Consider the following 24,433-nt stretch of genomic DNA (forward strand, 5'->3'; position numbering starts at 1 on the left):
AGAGAGAGAGACAGAGAGAGAGAGGCTATTTTGAGGCTGTGTTGTTATGACACACAGGGGGGGTACACAGATCAAAGACAGGCAGGTTCAGATGAAATCGCTGTTGTGTAGTGTTAAAGGCTATTACTTGTGGCTGCAGCGTTTGATGTACTCGGTGGAAGAACTGTGACGTTACTGTGATGTTACCGTTTGCCCTTTGATAAACGGTGCGCAGACGGAGACTTTGCGATAGGAAATGTGAAGTTAAGAGAAGAAAGTGGGAGCCGAGGCTCGTGGCAGACTACTCTTGGGGAATAACATTTGCATTTTACACCTGATTTAAAACTGTGCAGACAGCCGGGCCGCGTTGCCATGCCGACCGCGCTTCTCTCCTCTTATTGGCTCCCACGCTTGCCTGCAACCAGGAAGTATAGCCCACGGGAGAAAGGCATATTTACATATCCTTGACTCTACCAAGACTGAGTGACTCCAGTCTATTATTAGCTCCAGCTGGACCTTTTAAGTGAACTGTGTTTAGGATGGAGGGAGGAAGAGGAGGAGTGAGAGAGAGAGACGGAGGGTGGAGGGTGAGCCAATGCAATGAACCATTCCCAGTCCGACTGACGACCTGTTTGGCCAGAATGTAATCAGGGAACCGGCTTTGAATTTTAAATCCCTCTGCATCAGATGAAGACAATGTCAATGTTTGACCATGCTATTAACTGGGCTGCACGCTTATTACCTTCACAGTGAGTCTACTAAAACAACACGGATTATTCCTCATCATGAGTGCAGTATCATGCACATTATTAAGGGAAAAGCAAGTTCAAGAGACATCAGTCATAACATGGCTTTCCTACGACATATTTATCTTGTTTGTATTGTAAAATGGCTGTAAAATCATTCGGTCAACACTGAGAAATCGGTTTTTTGTATCTGTTGTTTTCTATGCGATTACGGTGAACTGATTTCAGTCACGAAAGGAGAGGTTTCGACTAGCAGGAGGGACAGCTGGCTTACTTAGTTAGCATTAATGAATTAGTGAATTGGAAGGTTTTGGCTGCATCCACTCCGCACACAAGCTCCACAAATCTGCTCACTCAAATTTCCACACTCTGTGGCACAATGCTCAATAAACATAGCGCAGCGACTTTGTGCGTGGTTTTTCCAAGTTCATCTGGTGGCAGCTTTAGAACAATGAATGTAAAAGGGCACTCTGGCAGCGATGATGACAGCTGAGACAAATGGCACCTGGCAGTGGCGGTACGATTTCTTTTTCAATTGATGATGTGTTGGTGCAGCAGTGCACTGAGTGCATTAATGTGCAAGAACTGCCTGCGAGTGGCAGGATATTACAGAGGAGACAATCCAAGTAGCATAACTTGGCTGATTGTGATTTTACAGGAGTATAATGTCAGCAAACACAAAGCAGTAATAAAACATACTGACGGAACCGTAGCAATAATGGAAATCACAGAGTCTGGCAGTCTGCATCAAAAAAACAAATCATACTAATGGGATTGTCAGTGTGTTTATCCTAAAACTTTCAACTCATTATGGGACAGAAATCCAGCAAATTGGGTTCTTAACTACAAAACAAACAGCAGCAGTAGCTGGTCTCGAGCAGCCTTAGACATATGGGGCTTTTTTTAACTGTCTGGCAGGCAGCAGAATTCCTAAATGCTTTGCTCAGTCATATTTAATTATAAATTAGAGCATTTTTGGGTCCTGATTTGAGTGTTCACATGGGAGCTTAAGGGGGCGAAACATCCCTCCAGCACTACTTATGCATCATCCAATCCACTTTAATCTAAGTTTAAGGCGTCAATCACTACTTCATACCATTTTTGAAGTTTCCAAAATGCACATTTTCAGAGCTTTGAACAGTCCCGAATTCCAGTCTGATCGAACATCTTTAATTTCTCATTTTGTTGCTCTTTTCCTCCTCCTTTTTCCTCTTTCCCTTTACAGCCCCTTTGCCCTCATCCATCTCTCTCACCTCCAACAGTTTCACTTGATTTATCACTCTGGTTTACTCGTTCACCCTCCGCTCTCACCCTTGACTCTTGCCCACTATCAGAAAACCCTTGTTTTCTTTTCTCCTTCCTGAACACCACGTTCCAGGCTCAGAGACAGTGCAGTGAGGATCGTTCTTAGTGCTTCATCCCCATGATTGTGCTGACAAATGTTATATTTATTTGATAGATTTTCTCCTGCTGTGGGTGATCATGACTGGATAATTAAATAATACAGACAAGTATGACAAATGTTGTTCAATGAGCTGCAGAGCTGAATATAAACCTAAATATATTTCAAAATATTGTGTGTGTATGTTCACGTATTCTTTCAGCATGTGCAGGATCATGGCAGGAACTGTCATGCTTATTTCAAGCCTCAACTCACATTGCATTGCTCTCAACTCTGTCTATTCATGTGTGTGTGTGTGTGTTGAGGGGGCACAATCTGTGTATGCTGGGTTTATGCAAATGTATGCCTCCACTGTATACATCCAATACAAGCATTATTACCTCTGCAGGAATTTTCTATACATGCATGTTTGTTCCAAAGATGGCTGTGTGCAAACACGTGTGAGTGTTGAATGAATGTTCTGTGTTTTTTCTTTGTCTGGCATTTTCACATCTGCAGATCTGGTGAATGCAAAAGCCTGATGTGTGTGTGTGTGTGTGCTTGTGCACATGCGGTTTTCTAACATGGATCTGCGTCTGTCTGTCTGTCTGTGATTGTGTGCAGTTTCCGAGATATGCATGTGTATTTTCATGCATCTTTGTACATACACGAGTGCATGCAAATCTGTGTGTGCTGATGTGCGTGGGTCTATGTGTATGTTAGTGCGCATGTGCAATCCCCCCAGCGGGGACAATCATCACGGCTCGTGCCCACAGTAGGCAGCCTCCCCCTTGGGGGCCGTGACTGAGGCCTGCCTGACGAGATGTTGCCTGACTGACTGTGGAACCTGGGTGCTTGCCTCCTTTCCCAACACACACACACACACACACACACACACACACACACACACACACACGAAATAAACATGAACGCAAAAATACAAAAGATGCATGGACACAGAGCGTAATCCACAGTGTTGCAGAATAAAAGAAGCATGAGCATTCATGTTTACACAAAATTGCAATAACATGCATGGCTGCACAAAGGTGCATACAAATATAAATATAAACAAGTCTGCAACCAAACAGTAAAATGTCTTCTTTTGTGTTCCTGTCCAAGCCATCCAGCAATCTTTTGCCTGGGAAAAGATCTAGCCAGGAACATGTGAAACCCTGCCAGTCCTGCCTCAGAGTGAAACTTATTTTTGAAAGAAGGGAAGTGTGTGCGTGTGTAGACATTTAGGTGTGTGACTTTTTCTGTGCAGAATGTGTCAGCATGTGCATATCAGGCTCTGTATGCACGCAGGTCACAACCGCATGTGTCTGTCAGAATGTGTCGGGTCCGTGCGCATGTCGTGTCGGAGCATGTGTGCAGGTACAGTCACTTGGCGTCCGTGTCGGACTGGGCCACAGTGTGTGAGGCCTGACGCTAAGCCGACATGACAGAAGCAAATAATGTCTGCTCCCGTTATCTTCTCTTCCCCCTCGGCCCCGCAGGAACCTTTTTAAAAGGGCCAAACACTGATTAAATCCCGCACGCACGCACGCACGCACGCACATGTAAGTACAGAGTCACCCACTATGCATAAACATACTGTGTCACACATGCACACGTGCAAACACACATTCGCAAAATGATGCATCTAAACGCAAGGCCCAAAGAGTAACACGCACATATAACGTAACCTCTCTCTCAGTTATTGATAGAAGAACAGACAACTCCTCTGAGGTCGGAATAAGATCTCATTTATAAAAACATACGGACATTCATACTTTCATATGGATAGCAGCTGTGTCAACTCAAATGCACACACCCGTATATGACCTACATCCTATAGCCTTGACCCAATAGACCACCAGGCCGCAGCCTCTCCGCTGACTCTTCTTATAATGTAGAAGCTGCTTGTATTTCTCATTTGAGGACATTGTCTGCTCACTCGACAGTACTGGAAAATATTATTTATGTGCACTGGTATTATAATAAATATTCCTAGATTGGGATAGATGTGTGATATTTGTTGTACTTTTTGTTTTGTTAGACTGACACATGATGCCATTATCAGGATGACAGCAGACTTTCTCTCTCTCTATATATATATATATATATATATATATATATATATATATATGGACAGATGTGTTTGGTCCATGCAGCCTCCAGCGAGCTCAACAAAAAAGTGTCCCAGAGGAACTCACCTCCACGCCTGCTCTCAGCACAAGCTGAAGCTTGGATGAATAATATATGAATAAATAAAGAATGAAGGAATAAAGCCTCGCTCACTGCACTGAATCACAAATCCTGTAACACGGATCAAAAGAAGCTCTTCCTGATCTTCCCTTTTCGGGGTCCTTCCCGATGTAGCAGGCTATGTAGCAGGCTGTCCGTGCCGATGCCTGTATGTATGTCCACCTGTCATCTCATATCTGTGCCTCCGCCTACCAGCTTCCAGCCCAGCAACCAGCCAACCAACCAGTACAAGCCTGTTGCTAGGGCAACGGCTGTCTAGGGGATACTTCTTTTGTTTCTCACACCTCCGCCTATCTCTTTCCTACTCTCACTCTCTTTCTACTTTCATTCCCTGGGCTATCTGTTTAGTCCTCAATATGTCTGTCTGCTTCTGTCTGTGTGTCTCACTCACTCCGTCTCCTTCTCTGTCTCTTACTGTCTTGAGGATGGACGGGTTGCTCTAATGGCATACTAACTTCTAACTACCAATTCATTCAAAACACACACAAGTGGGCTTCCCATTGCAAAATATCAAGAAAAACTCCCCCAATGCTGCTGAAACTCATTCGCACCAGCATTACCGTGATATACTGTGCATGTGTGTCTGTACGTGTAATAACGATGTAGAAATCATCATCTCGGCCACTTTCACATGAACTCAAGCAGTTACAGTATGGTCAGCGCATTACATGAGGTTCTGCCGACAGTCTGTGCATCACTGTTGCCACTGGCATTTCAGAGACACCGCTAGGTCAGCTCAATGTGATCCACCCTGCGTCTTTACTCAAGGGACTCTGGCCAGTGTGTGTGTAAGTCTGCGTACATATACAGTATGTGTGCACATGCTCTCATGTGTACATAGCATGTATTAAATGTGCACATATCTTAATAATAGACAAGAATTACAGACTGCATCGCTCGGCAAACATTCTAAAACTAGAAATCAACATGGCTGTTAGTTTCTATTCCGCTGTCACAGCTCATAGCTCATGGAAGCAGTGTTTCATCTTTCATGCTTCTCTGGGTTGTGTTACTTATTGTGTGCTGCCCTCTACTGGTGAAATAGCAGAATATCACAGAGAGATTGTTTTTTTTTTTCCTTCCTTTTGACCTAATCAGACTCGGTGCAAGGCTCCAGCATTTCCACAACTTGGACTTGAGATGTTTCAAATAAATAAACAAAAAAGACCAAAAATACAAAGAAATTGTGATGGAAATGAATTATTACATTCACAGTTGCTTTACTTAATTTAAGTAAAAATAACTGAATGTCTGTCATTCTTTCTTCTCCTCTGACGCGATAAGAATGAGGCTAAAGGTGAACGCGGTGAGGCAGCAGGTTCAAACTACATTCTTTAAATTCTATATATTGTTCCCAGAGCTGTAACAGCATTACTAATATTACTTCTATAAACAAAAGGCAAGATTTCAATAGCATGCCTATAATGAAATTTCAGTTTATTACTAATTGAAACATATTATCAAACAGTTAAATGCCTGTTGAAAAAGTATCAAATGCTAGCAAGTCACCTGTCATTATGTTTTCAGCTATGACTTTGACCTGCACCTCCAGTGAGTGCTTAGAGGTGTAAGTGATCTCAGCGGTGACGTGGGCAACCTCGCCAATAAACATGGGGAACAGGAACTCCGTTTTCTCCACCCGAACCAGAGCTGCCATGCAGCGGTCCTAGAGAGGAGAAACAGCAAACCTAAAACCTATACAAATATATCTTACATACGTTCACAAGATTAAAGAAAACATGCTCCACAGAGACGCTAATCAGACAAGTTAAAGGTACCGAGATGTCTATAAAAGATAAATACAAAAAGAAAAATGTAATTAGTGTAGGAAGATGGGCATGGACACAGGAAACTTAAGCCTAGACATGACGGAAGATACTTCCTTATTGAAACAGGTGACACAATTGATTATGATGACTTCTTCGTCTGTAATTCTTTATCTTCCTGGTTCACACTGAGTGGTTTTATGTGAAGGGTAACTTCAAGGAGCAACTGTTCAAAACTGTTCACAAGGTAAGTAGTTATTTGTCCTTTATTGTGAATCTCAAATATTTCAAAATCAATGAATCGCAGACACCAGGACAAAATCCTGCTGACCCTTCATATAACATGAAATAACCACTTATCATGAAGCATAGAAATGGAATTACATATAAAAACACTCGAGATGCTTTTGCATTTGTAGATGGTGTTCAATGTATTATAGATTAAAGGAGTTAGCTTGAAAGCTGAAAGTCATTTTTGACTTTAATTTGGACTTTTCGATGATTTAAAGAAGACACTGCTATTCTTTATGACAACAGTCCCATGTGTAAATGTTTGTTGTGTCCATAAATGTTGTGTTTGTCTTAATATCTTATCTGAACAGTGAAACGTATCATGACATCGGCAGGATACGATCGCATTGTTGTCGCAGGTGAAGCCAGTTAAAGTTCACCAGGTGAAAAGTCAAACCAAGACGACCTGAGTGAGGCAATACTGAATAACGGTAACATTAATGCAGCCGTGCAGTTTGGACACAAGAGATTTAAAAGCTGTTACATACTGTTACTATACAAGGTGAACTATGTGGAATTTTGTCATGATTTAGACAGTGAACTACTTTTTCAAATTAAATAAACCAACTATTATTTTAATGATGGACAGACCGTCTTAATAAATATTTTATGATTTCTAAAACTGTGGTTCTAAGAGATTTTGTATCTCTAACCGCCTTTAAACACAACAATGAATCATCACATGCTGGAGAGAGAAACAACACAAAGAAACCATTTTTTCCTTCAAGGTTCTTTACTTGCCTAATTTTCATTTTTTTTCCCATTTCCATATTTATAAATGAAGTGGTTCATGTAAGTAATGATCCCTCCTCTGTTGCTCTCCCTAAGGTTTCCGCCGTTTTTTTTCTTCCCCAAAATAAATTCAATTAAAGAAATTAACCTGATAACAACTTACGGAGAGAAGTCTTATATATATTTACCCACAGTGCAGTAAAACACTATGGGTATAGTCTGAATATAGTTGTCTCTTACCCCGCTCTGTGCGTTGCAGTGTCGCGTGCCGACGATGCATCCGGCTTCCTCGATCATCTTGAGGATAATGCCGCCGTGAACGTTGCCCACAATGTTGGCGTCGTCCGGCCGCATGATCCTGCAGTAAAGAGAAGACTAGTTAGCAAGACTGAGGATCTGATCTTAGGACTACAACATCTGTTTTTAGCATCTTGTTAGAAGACTTCCTGGCATCTTGTTAGAAAATAAAATACTATTCATCAGTAAATATTAAAATTAACCTTTCACATTATTTTTTTTAAGAACGGGAGGCTTTAATAGATTGTAACATTGTTGATCCATGATTTCAGTCTCTTCGTAATTTTTTTGATACATGCCTGAGCCAACAACATGAAATGTGCCTAAACTGTGTGTTTTCAGTTACAGTAAGTCACTGAGTAGCTACTAAGAGCATTTCAATCACCTGACATAACTAGTTTTTGATATATTCAGTTGAATCTGGCTGATATTTCGTTTGTTGAAAAAAGAGGACTATCTGGGGACATATCTGCTGTGATGTGCTTCTACTCATGAGTTGAGGACTTCTATTGAGCAAAACATATTTTTGTTGGAGTATTTGACTCCAGCCTTCATGTCTAGCTGATGACTAGATACAGTATCATTATCGCTGACAGTTCAGCATGCTGTCATGTACTTCAGCTGTTTCCAATTCTTCAGTATGTGGGCTAAACTAGTTCAACCGGTTACAATCTAAGCTGCTTACAAACTCCAACCAAACCAGGTATGCACCGTTGCACTGAGATCTGACTAATCAAAGGAATCAGATAAAAAGCTTGACAAAGGTGGGCTCCAAAAACGAAGCCAGGAGGTCCACATCTTGACAAGATTAGCAATCCACAGGTGAATGTTTACTTTTGGTAGCGATGACTGATCGCTATCAAATGACTCCTGTGATGAAGACAATTATTGTGAAAGGTAGAGAGACATCAGATATGAGGCTGTAGTATTTAATGAAGTTACAGTCTAATATTAATATTCATTATATGAAGCAAAAGTGCTGTAAACTATTCATAATATATCGCAATCTACTCAACAGCAGAGCAAGTTACAGCCTCAAAACTGACCAGAGTTCAGTCAACGCTTCTCTGACAGTCAGAACAACAATTAAAAAGTTTAACAAAGGTAGCATTTAGTGTGAAATAGATTTTTTTAAAATACTATACAATAAATTTTATTATATATTAAATAATAATTTTTAAACCAGACATAGTATCCCGTATAGTCAGCATCATTGTGTGTGTGTGTGTGTGTGTGTTAGTCAGAAATGAACTACCTGCTGAGTTGACAATGCTGCTGAGCTCCTGCCTCCACACCTTCCCTGACATCTCTGCGGACTTGCTGACTTTGACTGGCTTGGCATTTCTGTACCATGGCTGCCACTCCATCGGCTGCATTGCCGCTCCAAGGCCTAAAGCAGCGCATCTGTGCACTGCCAGACTCTCAGTCCGACTCTCTGGCCCACTTCCCTTTTTTACGATCTCTACATTCACATCCTCAGAGATTCCAGGCACTGACGTGGTTGTGGCGAGTGATGTCAATGCATGTGTTAACATTGACCCCGCCTTAGTGGTCAAACTGGATCTGGACACACCCACTGATACACAGATAGATCACGGATGACCAAGAAAATCTGCCATTATCACACCTGGGTTTGTGTGCCACAGCTGACAGGCGGAGTCATAAATGTTCTGCCCATGATAAGAATTTAAAATGTGTTTCCGTTTCGTTGGAATGTAAGTTTTCTTTAGTAACTGTGTTGCCCAACTGCTAAATTAATGAAAACCCGTCTCAGATTCTTCTTTAACAATAGCTCGGAAATCCTGAATTAGAACAGCAGTACTGGACCAAGATCACAATCAAAAATGTTTTTTAGTTAAGTGCAACAAGACCTGTCCTCAATGTAAATCTAGTTATAGGTTTTAGAAATGTCCCACTTGAAGACAAACAAACAAGCTAACAGGGGCACAGACACAGCCACACCTAAAGCCACTGATAATGCTTTTAAAGAACATGAACGGAAAGAACAAACCGTGCCGCTGAACGGTGAACTGATTTAAAGGTGAAAGTCTCTGCCAGGATTGAAAGCTTACTAGTCTAGAAGTCCCTCTGCCCTTTAATCTTGTTCACATATACAGTCCCTTTCAGAATGGTGATCACTTCTATTACATACAGTGGAACACAATAACCCTTTACAGTAACGATGTTGAATCTCACAGGAGCCCTGTGTCAACAATTCCTAATATTGTATGTAATGTACAACCTAAAAATAATCCATCACTGAGGTATGAGGTCTTGTCTGGGTAGATAAAGCAGCGTAAATGTATATGAATATTACATATCTAGAACATACAGATCCTCTATACAGGTATACCTATACATATTGGTTTTGAAATTGTAACAGTACACCCAAATTGTGTCTGTATTTCTCACATGTATTCTACGAATGATGTAGAAATGTAGAAAACTTTATTTGAATGGACAAGCTACACCATTCAAATAAAGTTTACAAACAAGTGAATGGCATACTACTGCTGCCATGCACAAGTGCATGAATAAAATCAAAATCTTCTCACTGCTTGCTGAGGCAAACACAGAACACCTAACGTTTACCTGTGGCGAGTAGAATAGTGGCGAACACTGCAAAACAGCTTCAGAAAAGCGTATCTTGGCATCATTTCTGTCCCAAGTCCCATCGGCAAGAACACAGCAAAGCAAAAAGATGTGACTTGGGTGGACGGGGGTTCTGCATCATTTACAGGATCACACTGCATTGAAGCCAGGCAATCTTACATCACCAGGTAAGACAGGTATTCGTCAAACACTCAATGACACAATGACTGTATTATACACAAACTTAAAATGGCCTGAGGAAAAACGTTTAGCTGATGCTCTCATGCAAAGCAACTTGCAAGCAATAGGAGCATAAGTTTAAACCTAAACTACCACATTAGTAAGCAAGCGACAGTAAGCTAGTGGCAGTGTCACGGCCCCAGCCATATTCCAGTGATCCAATGTGAGCAGAAAAGAGTTAAGTAGCAACTATAGTAAACAAGGAAGAGGCCAGGTCACGGTCAAGAACCTTTTAGTCTAGTACTAGTAAATCAAAGATAAGGTTAGGTCCAAATGTTTCCAAATGTACTGTAAGACTAGTGATGATGAATCAGATGATCCATTATGTCTATGTATAGTTCAGTGAGCCTGTACGGTTTATCACACCCAATGAAAAATACATATAGAGAGAGGTAGATTTGAGGGACAACATTCAAGTTTGCAGCCCAGGAAGAGCTGATATGACAACAGAAGAAGAAGTCAAAGCACATTTGACTCTGTCAACGTGAAGTTCCTCTTAAAAAGAGAAGACAGGATGGACTTGTTTTTCCTGGAGAGGTAGAGGCATTTTACCACAGAGAGTTGTAGTGAAGAAAGTGTCTCAACAGAGCAATGACCTGGCCCCAAATGATTTCGACTTGCACACAAATGTCCAGGTATACGTTTTTCAAGAGATTTTAACACTGTTAAAAAAATGGCTACCTATTTTGCGAGGCTAATGTTGTAATGTTTTTTTTCTGCATTGTAACTCGTTCCATCGACAGTGGAAAAAATAGAAGTAAGGCCCACCCTTTAACATTTTGACATCAGACAAGTATAGAATCAGCATTGCTGCGACGAAACACAATGAATTGTGAGTCAGGGGAATTGCCGCAGTCTGACAAAAGCGTGTTTGTCCAAACTAGCTGACTAACAGGTTATATTTGCATACAGGCCGGCATGTAACTGTCCAAACTGTCTGAACAGAAGGTAAAGGTTATTGTGGCAAGTGTAGGGATTCTTTTATTTGGGTTGAACAGTCTAATATGTTCAGAAAACTGTGCAAAATATGATAACTGACTCAACAGTAGAATCTATGTGTAATAGTATCGGCTGAAGACTCTGCTTTCACAACCACCAAACCACTGCATGGAGTGATGGTGTCATAAGTTCCTCTTCTCTTGAAAATACAAAGCAGTTGATTGACTGTGTCAACATGTGGCATAGTAGCTACATAAACGAGGCTTTCAATGAATGCAACTGACAAGACAGACTATGACAACACGAAAACTGTCATTGAAGAGTTATTTACACCTGAATTGACGGGGATTTTTGAAGCAGCTAAGTGCAGACATGGCTTTGGTACTGTGACAGAGCTCTAAGGCTCCGCCTACAGGCGAGTACAAGTGGACTACAACAAACTCTGCATGCTGCTGGGAAATGAAGCCGATTCACTGCAAAGGTATTTTAATAGGTAGCAGTCCTTACCGCTGTATTTACGCACAGCCGACAGTTTGTTTGTAGTGTACTTCCTGTTTATTATCTTGATAAATAATCAATCAGGCACGCGATTTCACGCCACACTCCAGACAAACTATTTACAGTGAGCAATTTTGCTCAAGCCTACGCTATAGAATCAAACTTTTATTTGACTTTTGGTTAAAAGACGGCGACCTTAATATGTCCTTGGTAGTTTTAGCGCGTGCCAAAACGATGCTAACTGCTATGTGAGGTCATCACATACGACATAAATGGTCTGCACCTCTACCCGGAAAACCCACAAGCTAAGCAACCTGAAAACACGCCGTTTGATCTGTCATAAACCAGCTAAGATAGGACGCCGTCGACCTCCGGCAGAACACAGTAGCCTAGTGTACCGAGTAATAGAACCGGACAATAAGAGGATTATCTGGGCTATCATCCCGTGAGGAGCGACGCAGCGACGCCGGTAGCTGCGCTCCTCTCGCTAGTTGTCGGTCGACAGCACGTTATTAGCATTTGAAGGTTGCTCGCACGTGTGTCATTGTGTAGTATCAAACGTCCTACCTGCATAATTGAAGGGGGGATGCTGTCTCGCGTGCCGGCGGTACCGACATGACGACGATGGGCTCTCGGGGCTTGGTGGTCTCGTGTTGCAGCAGGAGTCCTGTGTGATGTGAAGTGAAATCACTCCCCTATCCGGCTTCTCTGTCTGGTCTCCTTGAGAAATGACTCATCTGTAGGGAAACGACTCCGACTTCACAGAAATGCAAAGAGCAGGTGTTATGTTGCTCAATTGTTCATTAAAATACGACGTAGACAACACGACAGCCACTTGGCATTGTGACTGGTGCATTTCAAAGAGCTACGTTGGAAATTGTGCAACGGAAATAGAAACCATAACCAGATCAATACCTAAAACCGTCGTAGGGGGCGGTACAGACCGCATAGTCGACGCGGGAGCAGAGCGCGTTTCACCAACATCCATCCATCCCGGAGTCACACCGGCTAACGGTTTTTATTCACTTGAACACTGCATGACAGATGTCTCAGCCAGGCCTTTGTTCATTAAACGGAGAGGTGGTTCCATATGTGAAACATTGCGACATGTTTGCTGAACCAAGGGCCAGCTCAAAGTCTGGAGACGCTTTGGTTTCCACGATAAAGCCTAAAAAAAAAGGACATTTCCTGATGCTTTTCAATAAAATGCACCTCAGCACAGTAGTTTGCGTGTGCGCTTTGCTGTGTAGTTTGTTCTGCCCCTATAATTCTAACCCAATACAACATTCACTTTATCCTTGTGTGTGAAGTGCGCCAACTTCAAAACGTTGTAATTCTATTTTTCTATGAATGATCATCATATAACCGTTAATGGCTGTGCGTTAACGATCCATATTTACGCACATGGAACAAAAGACAAAATTATAATCAAAACACAACACCATATCTTACCACGACATCGTAGTTTTATTTATGTTTATATAACATATATACAACGTTTGCTGTAAATAGCAAAAATATAACATCCCGAGAGAGATACTTTCAATGACACATAATATGTCTACTATAGTTCATCTGCACAGACTCAAAACACTGAAGTCTATATAGTGCAAATTCATATAAACTGACCCTTTGGGTCTTACAGGGCTGTTTCAATGGCCCTTAATCACTTAGTCCGCGAAGAGGACTAAATATTTACCGGATACATACATGCAGATTTAAAAACATACGACTGCCTAAACTTGTCAACTTATACTGGACAATAGACTCGTGCGCAAAACGTAAGTATATAATACTCAACCAATACGGTTTAACGATGAATTCTGGCTTTTCATCAACGGTAGCGAGGCTGTGAATCACTGTGCGTATTTACAAGTGATGCTATCTCACTTTACAGTCTTTTTACAGGGTTTTGGGAGACCCGGCTCCTTCGATTTAAGAAATCTACCAAGGTCTCCACATGGCGGCGCTGACAGCTTGTGGTGCTGACTGCGCTCGGCTGGGAGCCACTGCGCCGCCGCCGCTGCTGCTGCTGCTACGGGACTGGCTCTCCATTCTGGAGCTGAAGCTGGATTTGAGACTCTGGAGTCTCTGTTGGATCTGAGGAAGAGTCCTGGAGCTCTGAGCGCAGCAGCTCAGGCAGGCTGGAGTGACTGCGGCGGACATGGACTGCTGGACGAATTCGTTCACCCGCTGACACGCGTCTTGATCCAGACTCGTTTTGGGAAGCATAGTGGAGACGCGCTGGAGGCAGGCTTTGAAGCCGTCCTTGTAACTGTCTGCGGAATCTGAAAGAAAAACGATATGTTAGTTTCGTTGTTCCAAACGACAATAGTCCACTGGATTTAAATATGTTAATAAAAGTTTTAAACAAGCAGAACCATAACTCACTTTGTGTGTTAACTGGGGGAATGTCGCTGAGGAACCTCACAGTCATCTCCAGGATGTCTGCTTTCTCCAGCTTGGAGTAGCGAGTCTTCTGGAGAAAATAATACAAAGCAAATGTTAAACACATGAACCTTATACATCTTGACTTGAATGTATCTGAAAACTGTTTTCTGCATGTATTAAAATGGATATAATAACTTACATCTCTGCCTGTGAGGGGAAGGATGAGGTTTTTCAAATGGCTCAGGCTGTCGTTGATACGGGCGCGCCTTCTTTTTTCCATTAAAGGTTTCATTGTCTGAAAAGAACACATCATATTTAGCATTCATTCATTACATTAAGTTTAAATTATCAGAGACAATGTTTAGAATAATAAAGCAAAATGCAGTGACATTGCTTACCTTTCTGAGCTCAAGAGCTTCTTTTCTTTTGGCCACAGTTAGCCTTGGAGAAAAAGACTGGAGAGCTTCACAGGTCATGTTTGGAGACAGTTTCAGCGTCGTCTTTGTGCCAGAGAAGTATCTAAAACCGAAGTTGGTGAAGATGTGTCGCTAACGTCCAAGAGCTGCGGTATATATGCAGGTCCGTGGCGTTGGTTAACGTGCGTCACGGGTACGCCCCCAAGCCAACACGAAACGATTTGGACTCGCAGTATTCGATGGAAACAACACAAAACCATCACATTTAGTAAGATAGCCATCTGTCTTCTACTCTAATCCACGCCTAACAACTACAGTGCGTGTCTGCCTTATGATCCATAGTAGACCGAATTAAGAAATCTGCGTAAACAAGCTGAAGAAATGTATGCGTAAAGAAGCTTACATTTTGGACGCACAGAATGCTCATTCCCCAAATATCAATTCTGCAAACTATACAATTTAAATCTTAAAAATAGTATACAATTAGGTTAAATTTTTCACATGAACTAAATGGAGCAGATTGTTCGTAAAAAACATAAATAGTTACTGGTGCGTAATTACGCACTGCTCATTTCTGGCTGGGAAGCAAATAGCATTCATTTAATGTGTCATTTAAGTGTGATAAAGCCAATAGCATTCATTTATTTTACGAGCTAACGAGTAAACATAACAGACTTCATTAAATATGTTTTCTCCACAACAACATTTAAGTTTTCAGTTTTAGTTATTAAGATGTGTTTGCATGCTGAATTCCATGTTCCATGTTACTGTATTGTATTGCGTGTATTTGCTCACGTTTGATTACACATCCTTTACATTATATATTTTAAAAAATAAATGTGCACACTTAGAACAACGAGGTGCAATACATACATTACTGGCATAGGGGGCAGGCTTGCGTGTATGAAAAAGTGTCCAAAGAGGTATGGACTCATACTCCAATCTCATACCCAAGCCACGCTACTTTCAAATAACATCTGCTGTTGGATTTTGACAACAATAGTTTTGCATATGACGTTTTTGTGCAGTTTCTGCCCTGGGGGAGGCTCTACCTGTAGGGTGTATCCCGCTGCTACCAACGCCTCACGCAAGGCGGTGGGGGCTGAAATCAAAGGCTGGGTAACGAGGGAGCATGCACTCCAATCACAATAGCCACCGCCAAAGAATATATGAGCCTGCCGTGAGTTTGAATTTATAGGTGTTATACACATTTAGACTATTACCTTGTGGACTTTGTGTATTTACTAACCAACCATCATGTCATGTGAGGCATGAATCAAACTTTGAATTATAGCTTTGAGATTTCAGGTTTTTAAAATAAAAACTGGAGACGTGACAACCCATCAAATACCACTGCACTCAAGGGAACCACGCGCGCAGCACGCGCCATGGAGACCAGATGGCTGTCTGTTACCGAGCCTTCAACCCCACCCCCAATCTCCAACTATCGACCCCACGCCCCATATACTCCACCTGCACTACACCAGCATCCTGAACAGCCAATCTCCCTGTCCCACCGTGGATCTATCCATATATTATCTATGCGCACGCACACACACACACACACACACACACACACACACACACACAGTCTGCATTACATTAAGCTCTTTTTCTATATACTTTACACGCACGACACATGATCTCCACGCAGTTTTAGCGTGGGTGCCCCATCTGCATGCTTCTTATGGGTCCATGTTGTTGTCCAACTGAAACAAGCCATTCTCACCCCCCCTGTTTGAAAACTCTGTTGCGATTGTCTCCTTCAGCTTGACTCCTGGATGTTTTAGCGTCCAAGCTATCACGAAATGCTTGTTTATCAATATAGTGTGGTGATGACGAAACACGATGCTTAAAGCTGTTGGTGGAGATAAAGATGCTGGTCTGTAAGGTTTATTTGTAAGAGTATTACGTTAAATACACACTGGAAAGCTCACACTGACAATCTTAAACAGCAAGATGCTTTTATTATACATATAAATATATATAATAAAATAATATATATACATTTATATGATATTGTTGTCCTGTTTCAACAAAGCCAAGCGATGCCCCTGAAACTGAAAGGCACACTTGCTGCACGCGCCCCTCACCGCGCTGCTGGGATGGAGGGATGATGGGAATGGTGGGGGTTGGGGGGGAGGTACACTTCTCCGTTTTTGCTCGTACGGTTAGAGTCCTCTTTTGTCTTTTTCAAGCATATTCGGCGTCAGTAACCCATCTGTGCAGGCCGGATGACAGGAAGCCTTTGTCTGAAAATGTTCCGAAACTTCATGCGAATTAAGAGTCACATGCGTGGAATGGGGGAGAAACAGCGAGGCGGACTCCACCTGACTTTTGCTTCAGCGTGATGTGAGCGGAGAGGCTTCGGTGTTTGTCTTGAGTCTCAAACAATGGGAACACCATATCCAGCTATAACAAACGTCTTATTGTCGATATGCAATGACAGCCATCTTGGTCAGGGTGTCAGTACACATCACTCTGCCCCGCATGTTTCTTGTGGCAGTAAAATAGGTCAAATTAAGTTGTACAATTAGAGCAAAACAAAACGTTAATGTGATCAGTATTTCAGTGGAATAACCTGCAGTGGTCTTCTCTTTATTTCACTGACTGGTTTTAGTCAAAGTTATCATACTCGGATTCTGTCTTTGATTATGATAAAGATTGTGTGCCTCTCTGATATTGCAAGCATTTGTTCGGCTCAAATCAGTTGTTTTACTGTTTTTGTGAGGCTTACTTTGTTCTGCGAAAATTTAAATGAAACCAAAATTAAAATTGACCAGAAACCTGAAAAGAAATGAGTTTGAACGAAGCGACATCCATTGAACAAAGCCCCCAATCGATGTCAGAGGAGTTTTTTGTAAACAGACTGATTTGCATGTGTCGGTCTGTGCGGTGCAGAGCATCAAGCTTGGTCGTCACTCATCCGCTCTTTTTAAACAAATAAGGTTTTAAATGGAGTAAAAGAACATAAACGGCATCTATGCAAATGGGTTCTTTTGACTTGTTCAACAGAGCAACGTGGACTTTTTATCCATTCAAATGAGAATACATTTTCTCATGCACCTTGCTCTTTACCAGCTGTGGTATCCAACCTGCAAGCCATTACTGATTAGAATCAAACGATATAATGTGATGCCAAAACAAATGCCAAATACTCATTCAAATCTGAAGGACTTGCCCAACAATTTAGCATTGCACTTCTATAAAAAAAGTTAGGAGACATTAAAGAGACATTAAAAATGGAAATCGAAGCAGCAGTGGCCAAGATATCGTGTCTGAAGCAAACTCCAAAAACCTACAATTTCCATAATGCAACTCAGCTTTCATTAGACCGCCTCTTAAATGCAAGCTTCTTTTAAATCCAGTTTGGAAGTATCTTAAATGCTTTAAGTCTAAAGACAGCATTGGGGGGATTTCTTCAAATGTCAGAAAGCGCCCCCCTCAGTCACAGAAGACCATAGACGGCTGTTGTGGTGATCTTTGCTCTGAGTAGACTGAACTTGTGTAAAGTTCGGTTCACTCAGTTTTACTGTGTAAAATGAACCCCATCACCAGACAGGTTGCCAGCCAAGAACATCTATATTGGACAATGCATGCAAAATCCTGGAATAAATGAAATGACAATGTTTCCTTATATCCAGTGTCATTTTCTCTCTACAATATGTATGGTAACGACAGCATGGTTATAGAGAGAGATTGTATAGCAGAGAGCTCACACTGACCCATCCCCCACTGTGACCTCAGCTTGGACAAGAAAAACTGAACAAAGTGGATCTCAGCTTTTAGAGGTTACCGTGTTAAGGGACTATTTATGTCCCCTTTACAAAATGTATTTCATAGTTAATGGCTAGACCTTGTAAAACATATTAGTTCCCTAATAATGTATATTATATGAATGTGAAGCAATTTTTTTTAAACCATTTTGTACATTTGTGCTTTCAGTTATATGGAAATGATGGCAAAAACATCACATTACTTATTACACATCTGGTAAAAAAAAAAAAGAAGTAATTAAGTTGAGAGTTTGCTTTCTTTTAGTCCTGCTTTTATTTTGAAGGCAGAGAATAAACCTTTTCTTTGTCTGTTCTGTATTGTGGAGATGCCTTTTACAAACACACACTCTGAGGTTCAGCCTGAACCATACTTGTGTTTGTATGAGGGTTGGCTGGTCCTAACTGGCTTCACACCCACTGATGCACACTGATCTAAACATCTTTGCAATTTTGTTGCTCAAAATAAGGCTGGTAACTAATGCTGTTGACACTCCAGGAACTTCTTTCTGTTCCTAAAGTGAGTACTGAGCAACAGAAAGAGCATTCAGTTCTGCTGCTCCATACATGCCTCAGTCAGACATGGCTTTGAAATCCAATATTTTTTAAATTGACAGAAAGCGATCCAGCTGTCATTATCTTATTATGTGATCATATTGTGATCATCAGTGCCATCTGTTTTAAAGATTTTTTATTTAGTGTATATCTGTTCAAATATGACTTGTTATATGTATTGCTATTATTGTATCAACGTTACTTTACCTTTTTTCCGATGTGTTTTGTGATCCATGATTATTATCTTCATACTTCATCTGATTTATTTTAAGTCTCTGTTACACATTTTGCAACCTCTGTGTTTTATGTTCTATGTTGAGGATTAGTTCATATTTTCTCGTTAAATAAAACATACAGTGGCTTCATAAAGTATTCAGACCCCTTTTGCTTTTGGAAGACTTGATGTTTTATTGTGTAAATGTAGCCGTTTTTGCCCAACAATCTACACTAAATAACGTATACAAAGTGAAAGCATGTCTTTAGATTTTTTTGCAAAGTTATTCAAAATTAAAAGGTGAAATCTGAAAATATTTAGACCCTTTGGTGTGGCACCACAAAACTGTGGTCAGGTGCATCCCGTTTGCTTTAATGATCTGTGATTAAACTTAATTGGAGTCCATATGGCAAACTGAAATGCTGGAGATAGTTTAGAAAGCCCTGTATATAAGGTCTCACAATTCATTCTGCATTTAAGGACACAAACCAAGCCATGAAGTCTAAGGAACTCTCCGATGACCTCCATGACAAAAGTATGGTGAGGCATTGATCAGGCCAAGGGTATGAAACCATTTCTAAAGCTTTGAGTGTTCCCAGGAACACAGCTACCTCAACAATTGTGAAACGGAAGAAGTTTGGAATCCCCAGGACTCTTCCTTGAGTTGACCATCCAGCCAAACTGAGTAACCGGGCAATAAGAGTCATGATAAGGGACCAAAAACCCAACGATCTCTCTAAGAGAGCTTCGGAAGTCCTCTGTAGAGATGGAAGACCCGTCTCAGCCGTACTCCTTCAATCAGGCCTTTATGGTCTAGTGGCTCGATTGAGTGCACTCTTGAATAAAAGGCATATGACAGCCGGCTTGGAGTTTGCCAAATGGCATTTAAAGGACTTTCCCCATCCAATCTGAGCTTGACAGGATGGAATAAACTTCCCAAATCAAGGTGTGCAGAGACTCAAAGCTGCAATTGCTACTAAAGGGGCTGATATAAAATACTGAATCAAGGGTCTGAATACAAACCCTGTCAATTTGTAAATACATTTGAGCACACTGTATACAACTGACACTGACACTTTTGTCCAGAATGACTCAAAATAAGTGCATTTAAGCACCACAGGAACAACGAAAAAAATTTAAAATATGTTCACATTGAATTATTGGTCACTCTGATCATTCCTCCTGGCCATGCCAGTTGAGAGGTTCCTTCTTGGCTTAACTTTAACGTAAGAGTTGTAGGACATAGGCCTCTTTGTTTTACCATCCCTCCACTGCAGCTCAGCAAATAAACGCTGTCTGGAATCACAAAGAGGGAGTCTTATACATAAAAGACTAACTTTAGGAGATACTTGATATCTCAGGATGCTGACATGAGACAGTGGATTTTGTCCTCCATCACTTCCATTGAAGATGCACTAAGAATAGATCTCTTCACAGTCACTATGGACAGCAGGAATAATAACGTGACTCATGTATTTCAATGCACATTTGGGCGTGTGAGTATTGTTTTAAGAGACTTGAACCTAAACTTGTGCTTTAAAGGACTGTGGTTTAGTTGCATGTTTGTATTATCAGTGACCTTTTTTGAACAGAATATAAGTTTTCATACAGTATATTCCTTACCTCATAAGCCAGTGGTTTCGTCAGTTCATCCCAGTTCAGTCCGACAGTAAACCTGGACAGACATGAAATGTGTTTGAGAAAGGGCTTAATCCACTAGATAATATTTCCTAACTGTTGTTCGTCCATTCAGCAATTCTCCAAGATTTATGACTCATCTGACTAAAGACAGTATATAAACAATTACATCATGAATGTTGTGAAAAGGATCATGTTCATTTCTTTGTTACATTAAAATATATATATTGGTCAAATCTAGGATGTTGGGCCGTCTTTGAATGCACCAATCAGTGTTTTTTTAAAAGACACAGAGCTAATGTCATGTTGAATAAAGATACAAAATGTGGATGTGGGTTAATGATGATTTTAATACCATATTACAGTGAATAATGGCTAACGCAGGCAAAAAAGTAAAAAAAATCTAACTCCATTGTCACGGGACATAATGAGGACTCAAATGCAGACAGTCAGAGTAGAGAAAGAAAGGGTTTTAATAACTCACGAAACAAAAACAGGTAATCCAAGGACGAGACAAGGGGGGAAATCCGGCAGGGCAAGGCAAGGCAAAAACAGGGCAGACAGACTGGGGGAACAGGAAGAGCAAACCAGGCGGGTAGGAAACAAAACAACAATCTGGCTGTGAGTGAGTGAAAGACAGGGGTTTAAATAGTGACTAGAACAGGTGAGGAGAGTTGTGCTGATGAGGGAGAGTGTGACTGGCAGGTGCACTGAATGAACTGATTAGGGACAGGTGAAGGAAGTGAGGAGCTACAGAGAACCACACACAAAACACCCAAGGCAAAGCCTGATTGTGACATCCATGTTGTTATTCCTCTCCTGCAACACTGTTGTCTCACAGTGAACAGAAATATCAACACGTTATGAGATGCCAAAAGTAAATGTATGCCAACATAATGCATTATAGGCCAAGTTTAGTAAAAGAAAGTCAATTATTAGAAATGGTCAGTATAATTCTGCCCATGTGCAACAAAATGTTAAAAGTTGTATTATTTTGATACATTTATTAGCTGGAGAATAGTTGGTCTTCAGCTCATTTTTGCTTCATGGACACGACTTTTTTCTACTAGACTATGAACTGTGGCCCTGATGACATTTTTTAAAGTGGTTTATGCAAAAGAAACTGCAATAGTAAACATCTAAAGACTGTACGATCATGTAGTATAAAGAATAAATACATGGTAGATAGAAGTACTAATTTGCAATATAATTTAGTAAAAAGTGGTCAATTCTGGATAAGCCTATGATAAACGACTTTAAAGGGTTATTATACTGAGATGTGAAATAGTCTGATCATAACTTTGCCCACACATTTATAAGCCATAATCACAGGGATAGGATGATTTAGGAAATGTTATGTAAAATTACTGAGAAACAAATGTGTTTTAGGTGACGTCAAATGTGCGATTGAAATTCCCAACTGCAGTCATCTCAGTGTGTGTCCCATCGCACAACCAGTCCAACTTCTTCCCACCAATTTGGCGGCAACTATAGGCGCCTCACATCTGCAACAATAGAGCAGCTGCTCATCAGCATCAAAAGGCTCAGGCTGACCTCTGGCTTTATGCGTTCCTGCGCCTTTTTCATCCCTTTCATATTACTGAGATTCCTCTTAATAAGACGGTTTCATGATGAATTGGAGATCGTTTGAACACACCAAAACCAAAGATCAAACAACAGCAATATTCGAGAAATGTACATTTATTGAAAAGCTTTTGTTGGTGACAAAACATTTGAAGAATCACAAAACATGTTTGTTTTTTTTATATACACATAAGGTCAATGAATAACATAATTCTATTTAACACATAGTGTTTACAGACTATTTTTTTGCACAGACCAAAATACTTTTAAGTACATAGTGCAAACCTCAAACAAATTAACCCTTGGGGTTTTACAAAAGTGTTGTCTACAACCATATCTTTGAAACCCCAAAGAGGATTGCATTTTAAAAAGCTCAAAGACTTCAGTCTCTAAGATCTGGCATTAAACGCGAAATGAGCTAAATGCTGAATGAAATTATTGTACAGCGACTCCAACAATTCAAGATCGCTAAGGCATATAGATACAAATGGCATCAATAACATCACAAAATACATAACACGCATGAGGTGAATGAATGTCCATCTAATCTACCAAGGTCTCCACATGGCAGCGTTGACCGCCTGTGGTGCTGACTGCGCTCGGCTGGGAGCCACTGCGCCGCCGCCGCCGCTGCTGCTGCGGGACTGGCTCTCCATTCTGGAGCTGAAGCTGGATTTGAGGCTCAAGAGTCTCTGTTGGATCTGAGGGAGAGTCCTGGAGCTCTGAGCGCAACAGTTCAGGCAGGTCGGGGTGACGGCGGTGGACATGGACTGCTGGACGAATTCGTTCACCCGCTGACACGCGTCTTGATCCAGACTCGTTTTGGGAAGCATGGTGGAGACGCGCTGGAGGCAGGCTTTGAAGCCTTCCTTGTAACTGTCTGCGGAATCTGGAGGGGAAAGAGATTTAATTAGTGACTTGAATTTAATGTGAAGACCACAATCTCAGATAAGATGGTTTCCGCGATGCGTTAGTTCAAGAAATGAGGCGTACCTTTGACGGGAGAGGAAGGAAGGTCTCTGAGGAAGCGGACTGTCATTTCCAGAATATCAGCTTTCTCCAGCTTGGAGTAGCGTGCGTTGTCTTTGCCAACCAGAGGAAGAATCAGGCTTTTCAAATGACTGAGACTGTCGTTGATACGAGCACGCCTTCTCTTCTCCAGCAAGGGTTTAAGAGTCTAGAAGAAATAATGAAAACACGTTATTCAGCTGCACTTTTAAAAAGGTTCAAATGAGAAAACATTTCCAGTAACATATAAGCACAGTGTCTCTCTTTCTCTTACCTTTCTCAGTTCGTTGGCTTGTTTTCTCTGGGCCACGGTGGACCTGGCAGGGAGAGGCTGGCCGGCCTCGGTAGTAATGCTGGGACTCATTTTGTTTGCTGCTTGTTGTTGTGCTTTTTTGAGGGGAGATACTTGCTCTTGGAGCGGCTGCGCTGAAGTGTGCTGCAGAGCTGGAGAGCCTCCTATTTATGTGGGTCCGGCGCGTCAGGGGGGCGGGAACACAAGCCATTGTGCTGGGCGTTTGACACAAGGAGGGGCGATGCCTTTGGGAGATGAGCGGAGCTCCCGTCTGGACCATCTGGTCCCTTTGGGACCCTGCGTCTACACCGCTGGTATGCGGAGCTTCGTGATGATGTTGCACTTTATTGCGTTTGAAATGTAAAGCTTTAACGTTCATCCAATATCCACCCCGCACACAAGCCTTACAACAACGCTGTGTTTCTGACAGATTATATCAGCTCCTCTTTTGTAATATTCATCAGGATTGCTTCTTTATTCGCCTGCATGGCTTTGTTGTTAAATTGACACTCTTTCTGTTTATTACCCAGTTTATTATTATTATTATTGTTTTGCATTGATCATTTCCACAAATGAGCGTCCACATCTCTAAAACAAAAATTTTAATGAGATATGCCTGAGTTGCACTGTTATGGATAAACAATTTAAAAAGTTAGAGCCACATTATCAATACGTGCATTCAATCAGTTTATTTATGCTAATGGTCTCGATTTGTCAATCCGCCACAACAAAAGAACCTGAACCCGATGAGTGATTCTGAGATGACAGGACTAATCTATTCCTCCAATAAATAAACCAGATACCCAAGCGACGCTATGTATGAATTAACATCTGCTTGTGCACCCTCGGCAGCT

General features: G+C 41.3%; 3 protein-coding genes across 6 annotated transcripts in view; all 3 read right to left on the minus strand.

Annotated features, from left to right (window-relative positions):
- Nucleotides 1-12,610, minus strand: part of acot7 (acyl-CoA thioesterase 7) — a 46,320-nt gene extending 33,710 nt beyond the window's left edge. For 2 of the 4 annotated variants that reach the window (XM_031844637.1, XM_031844636.1), the window contains exons 1-3: nucleotides 8,695-12,610; nucleotides 7,383-7,500; nucleotides 5,863-6,019 (exon numbers count right to left, since the gene is read on the minus strand). In XM_031844637.1, the coding sequence (XP_031700497.1) occupies nucleotides 5,863-6,019; nucleotides 7,383-7,500; nucleotides 8,695-8,843 (424 nt within the window). In that variant the 5' untranslated portion in view covers nucleotides 8,844-12,610. The remainder of the gene's footprint in view (nucleotides 1-5,862; nucleotides 6,020-7,382; nucleotides 7,501-8,694) is intronic. The other 2 variants (XM_031844639.1, XM_031844638.1) reach the window with 2 other exon arrangements.
- Nucleotides 12,611-13,652: 1,042 nt separating this feature from the next.
- Nucleotides 13,653-15,979, minus strand: LOC116382645 (transcription factor HES-2-like). Its single transcript, XM_031845868.1, has 5 exons — nucleotides 15,930-15,979; nucleotides 14,498-14,618; nucleotides 14,299-14,394; nucleotides 14,100-14,187; nucleotides 13,653-13,996 (listed from the first exon to the last, which is right to left on the minus strand). The coding sequence occupies exons 1-5, from the start codon at nucleotides 15,977-15,979 to the stop codon at nucleotides 13,653-13,655; spliced, it is 699 nt and encodes a 232-aa protein (XP_031701728.1).
- Nucleotides 15,980-22,422: 6,443 nt separating this feature from the next.
- hes2.1 (hes family bHLH transcription factor 2, tandem duplicate 1) lies at nucleotides 22,423-23,704 on the minus strand. Its single transcript, XM_031845894.1, has 3 exons — nucleotides 23,562-23,704; nucleotides 23,273-23,456; nucleotides 22,423-23,168 (listed from the first exon to the last, which is right to left on the minus strand). The coding sequence occupies exons 1-3, from the start codon at nucleotides 23,649-23,651 to the stop codon at nucleotides 22,828-22,830; spliced, it is 615 nt and encodes a 204-aa protein (XP_031701754.1). The 5' UTR covers nucleotides 23,652-23,704; the 3' UTR covers nucleotides 22,423-22,827.
- Between the last annotated feature and the right edge of the window lie 729 nt (nucleotides 23,705-24,433).

Source organism: Anarrhichthys ocellatus, unplaced genomic scaffold, assembly GCF_004355925.1.
Source record: "Anarrhichthys ocellatus isolate YVR2014 unplaced genomic scaffold, GSC_Weel_1.0 scaffold5, whole genome shotgun sequence".
Classification (NCBI taxonomy): domain Eukaryota; kingdom Metazoa; phylum Chordata; class Actinopteri; order Perciformes; family Anarhichadidae; genus Anarrhichthys; species Anarrhichthys ocellatus.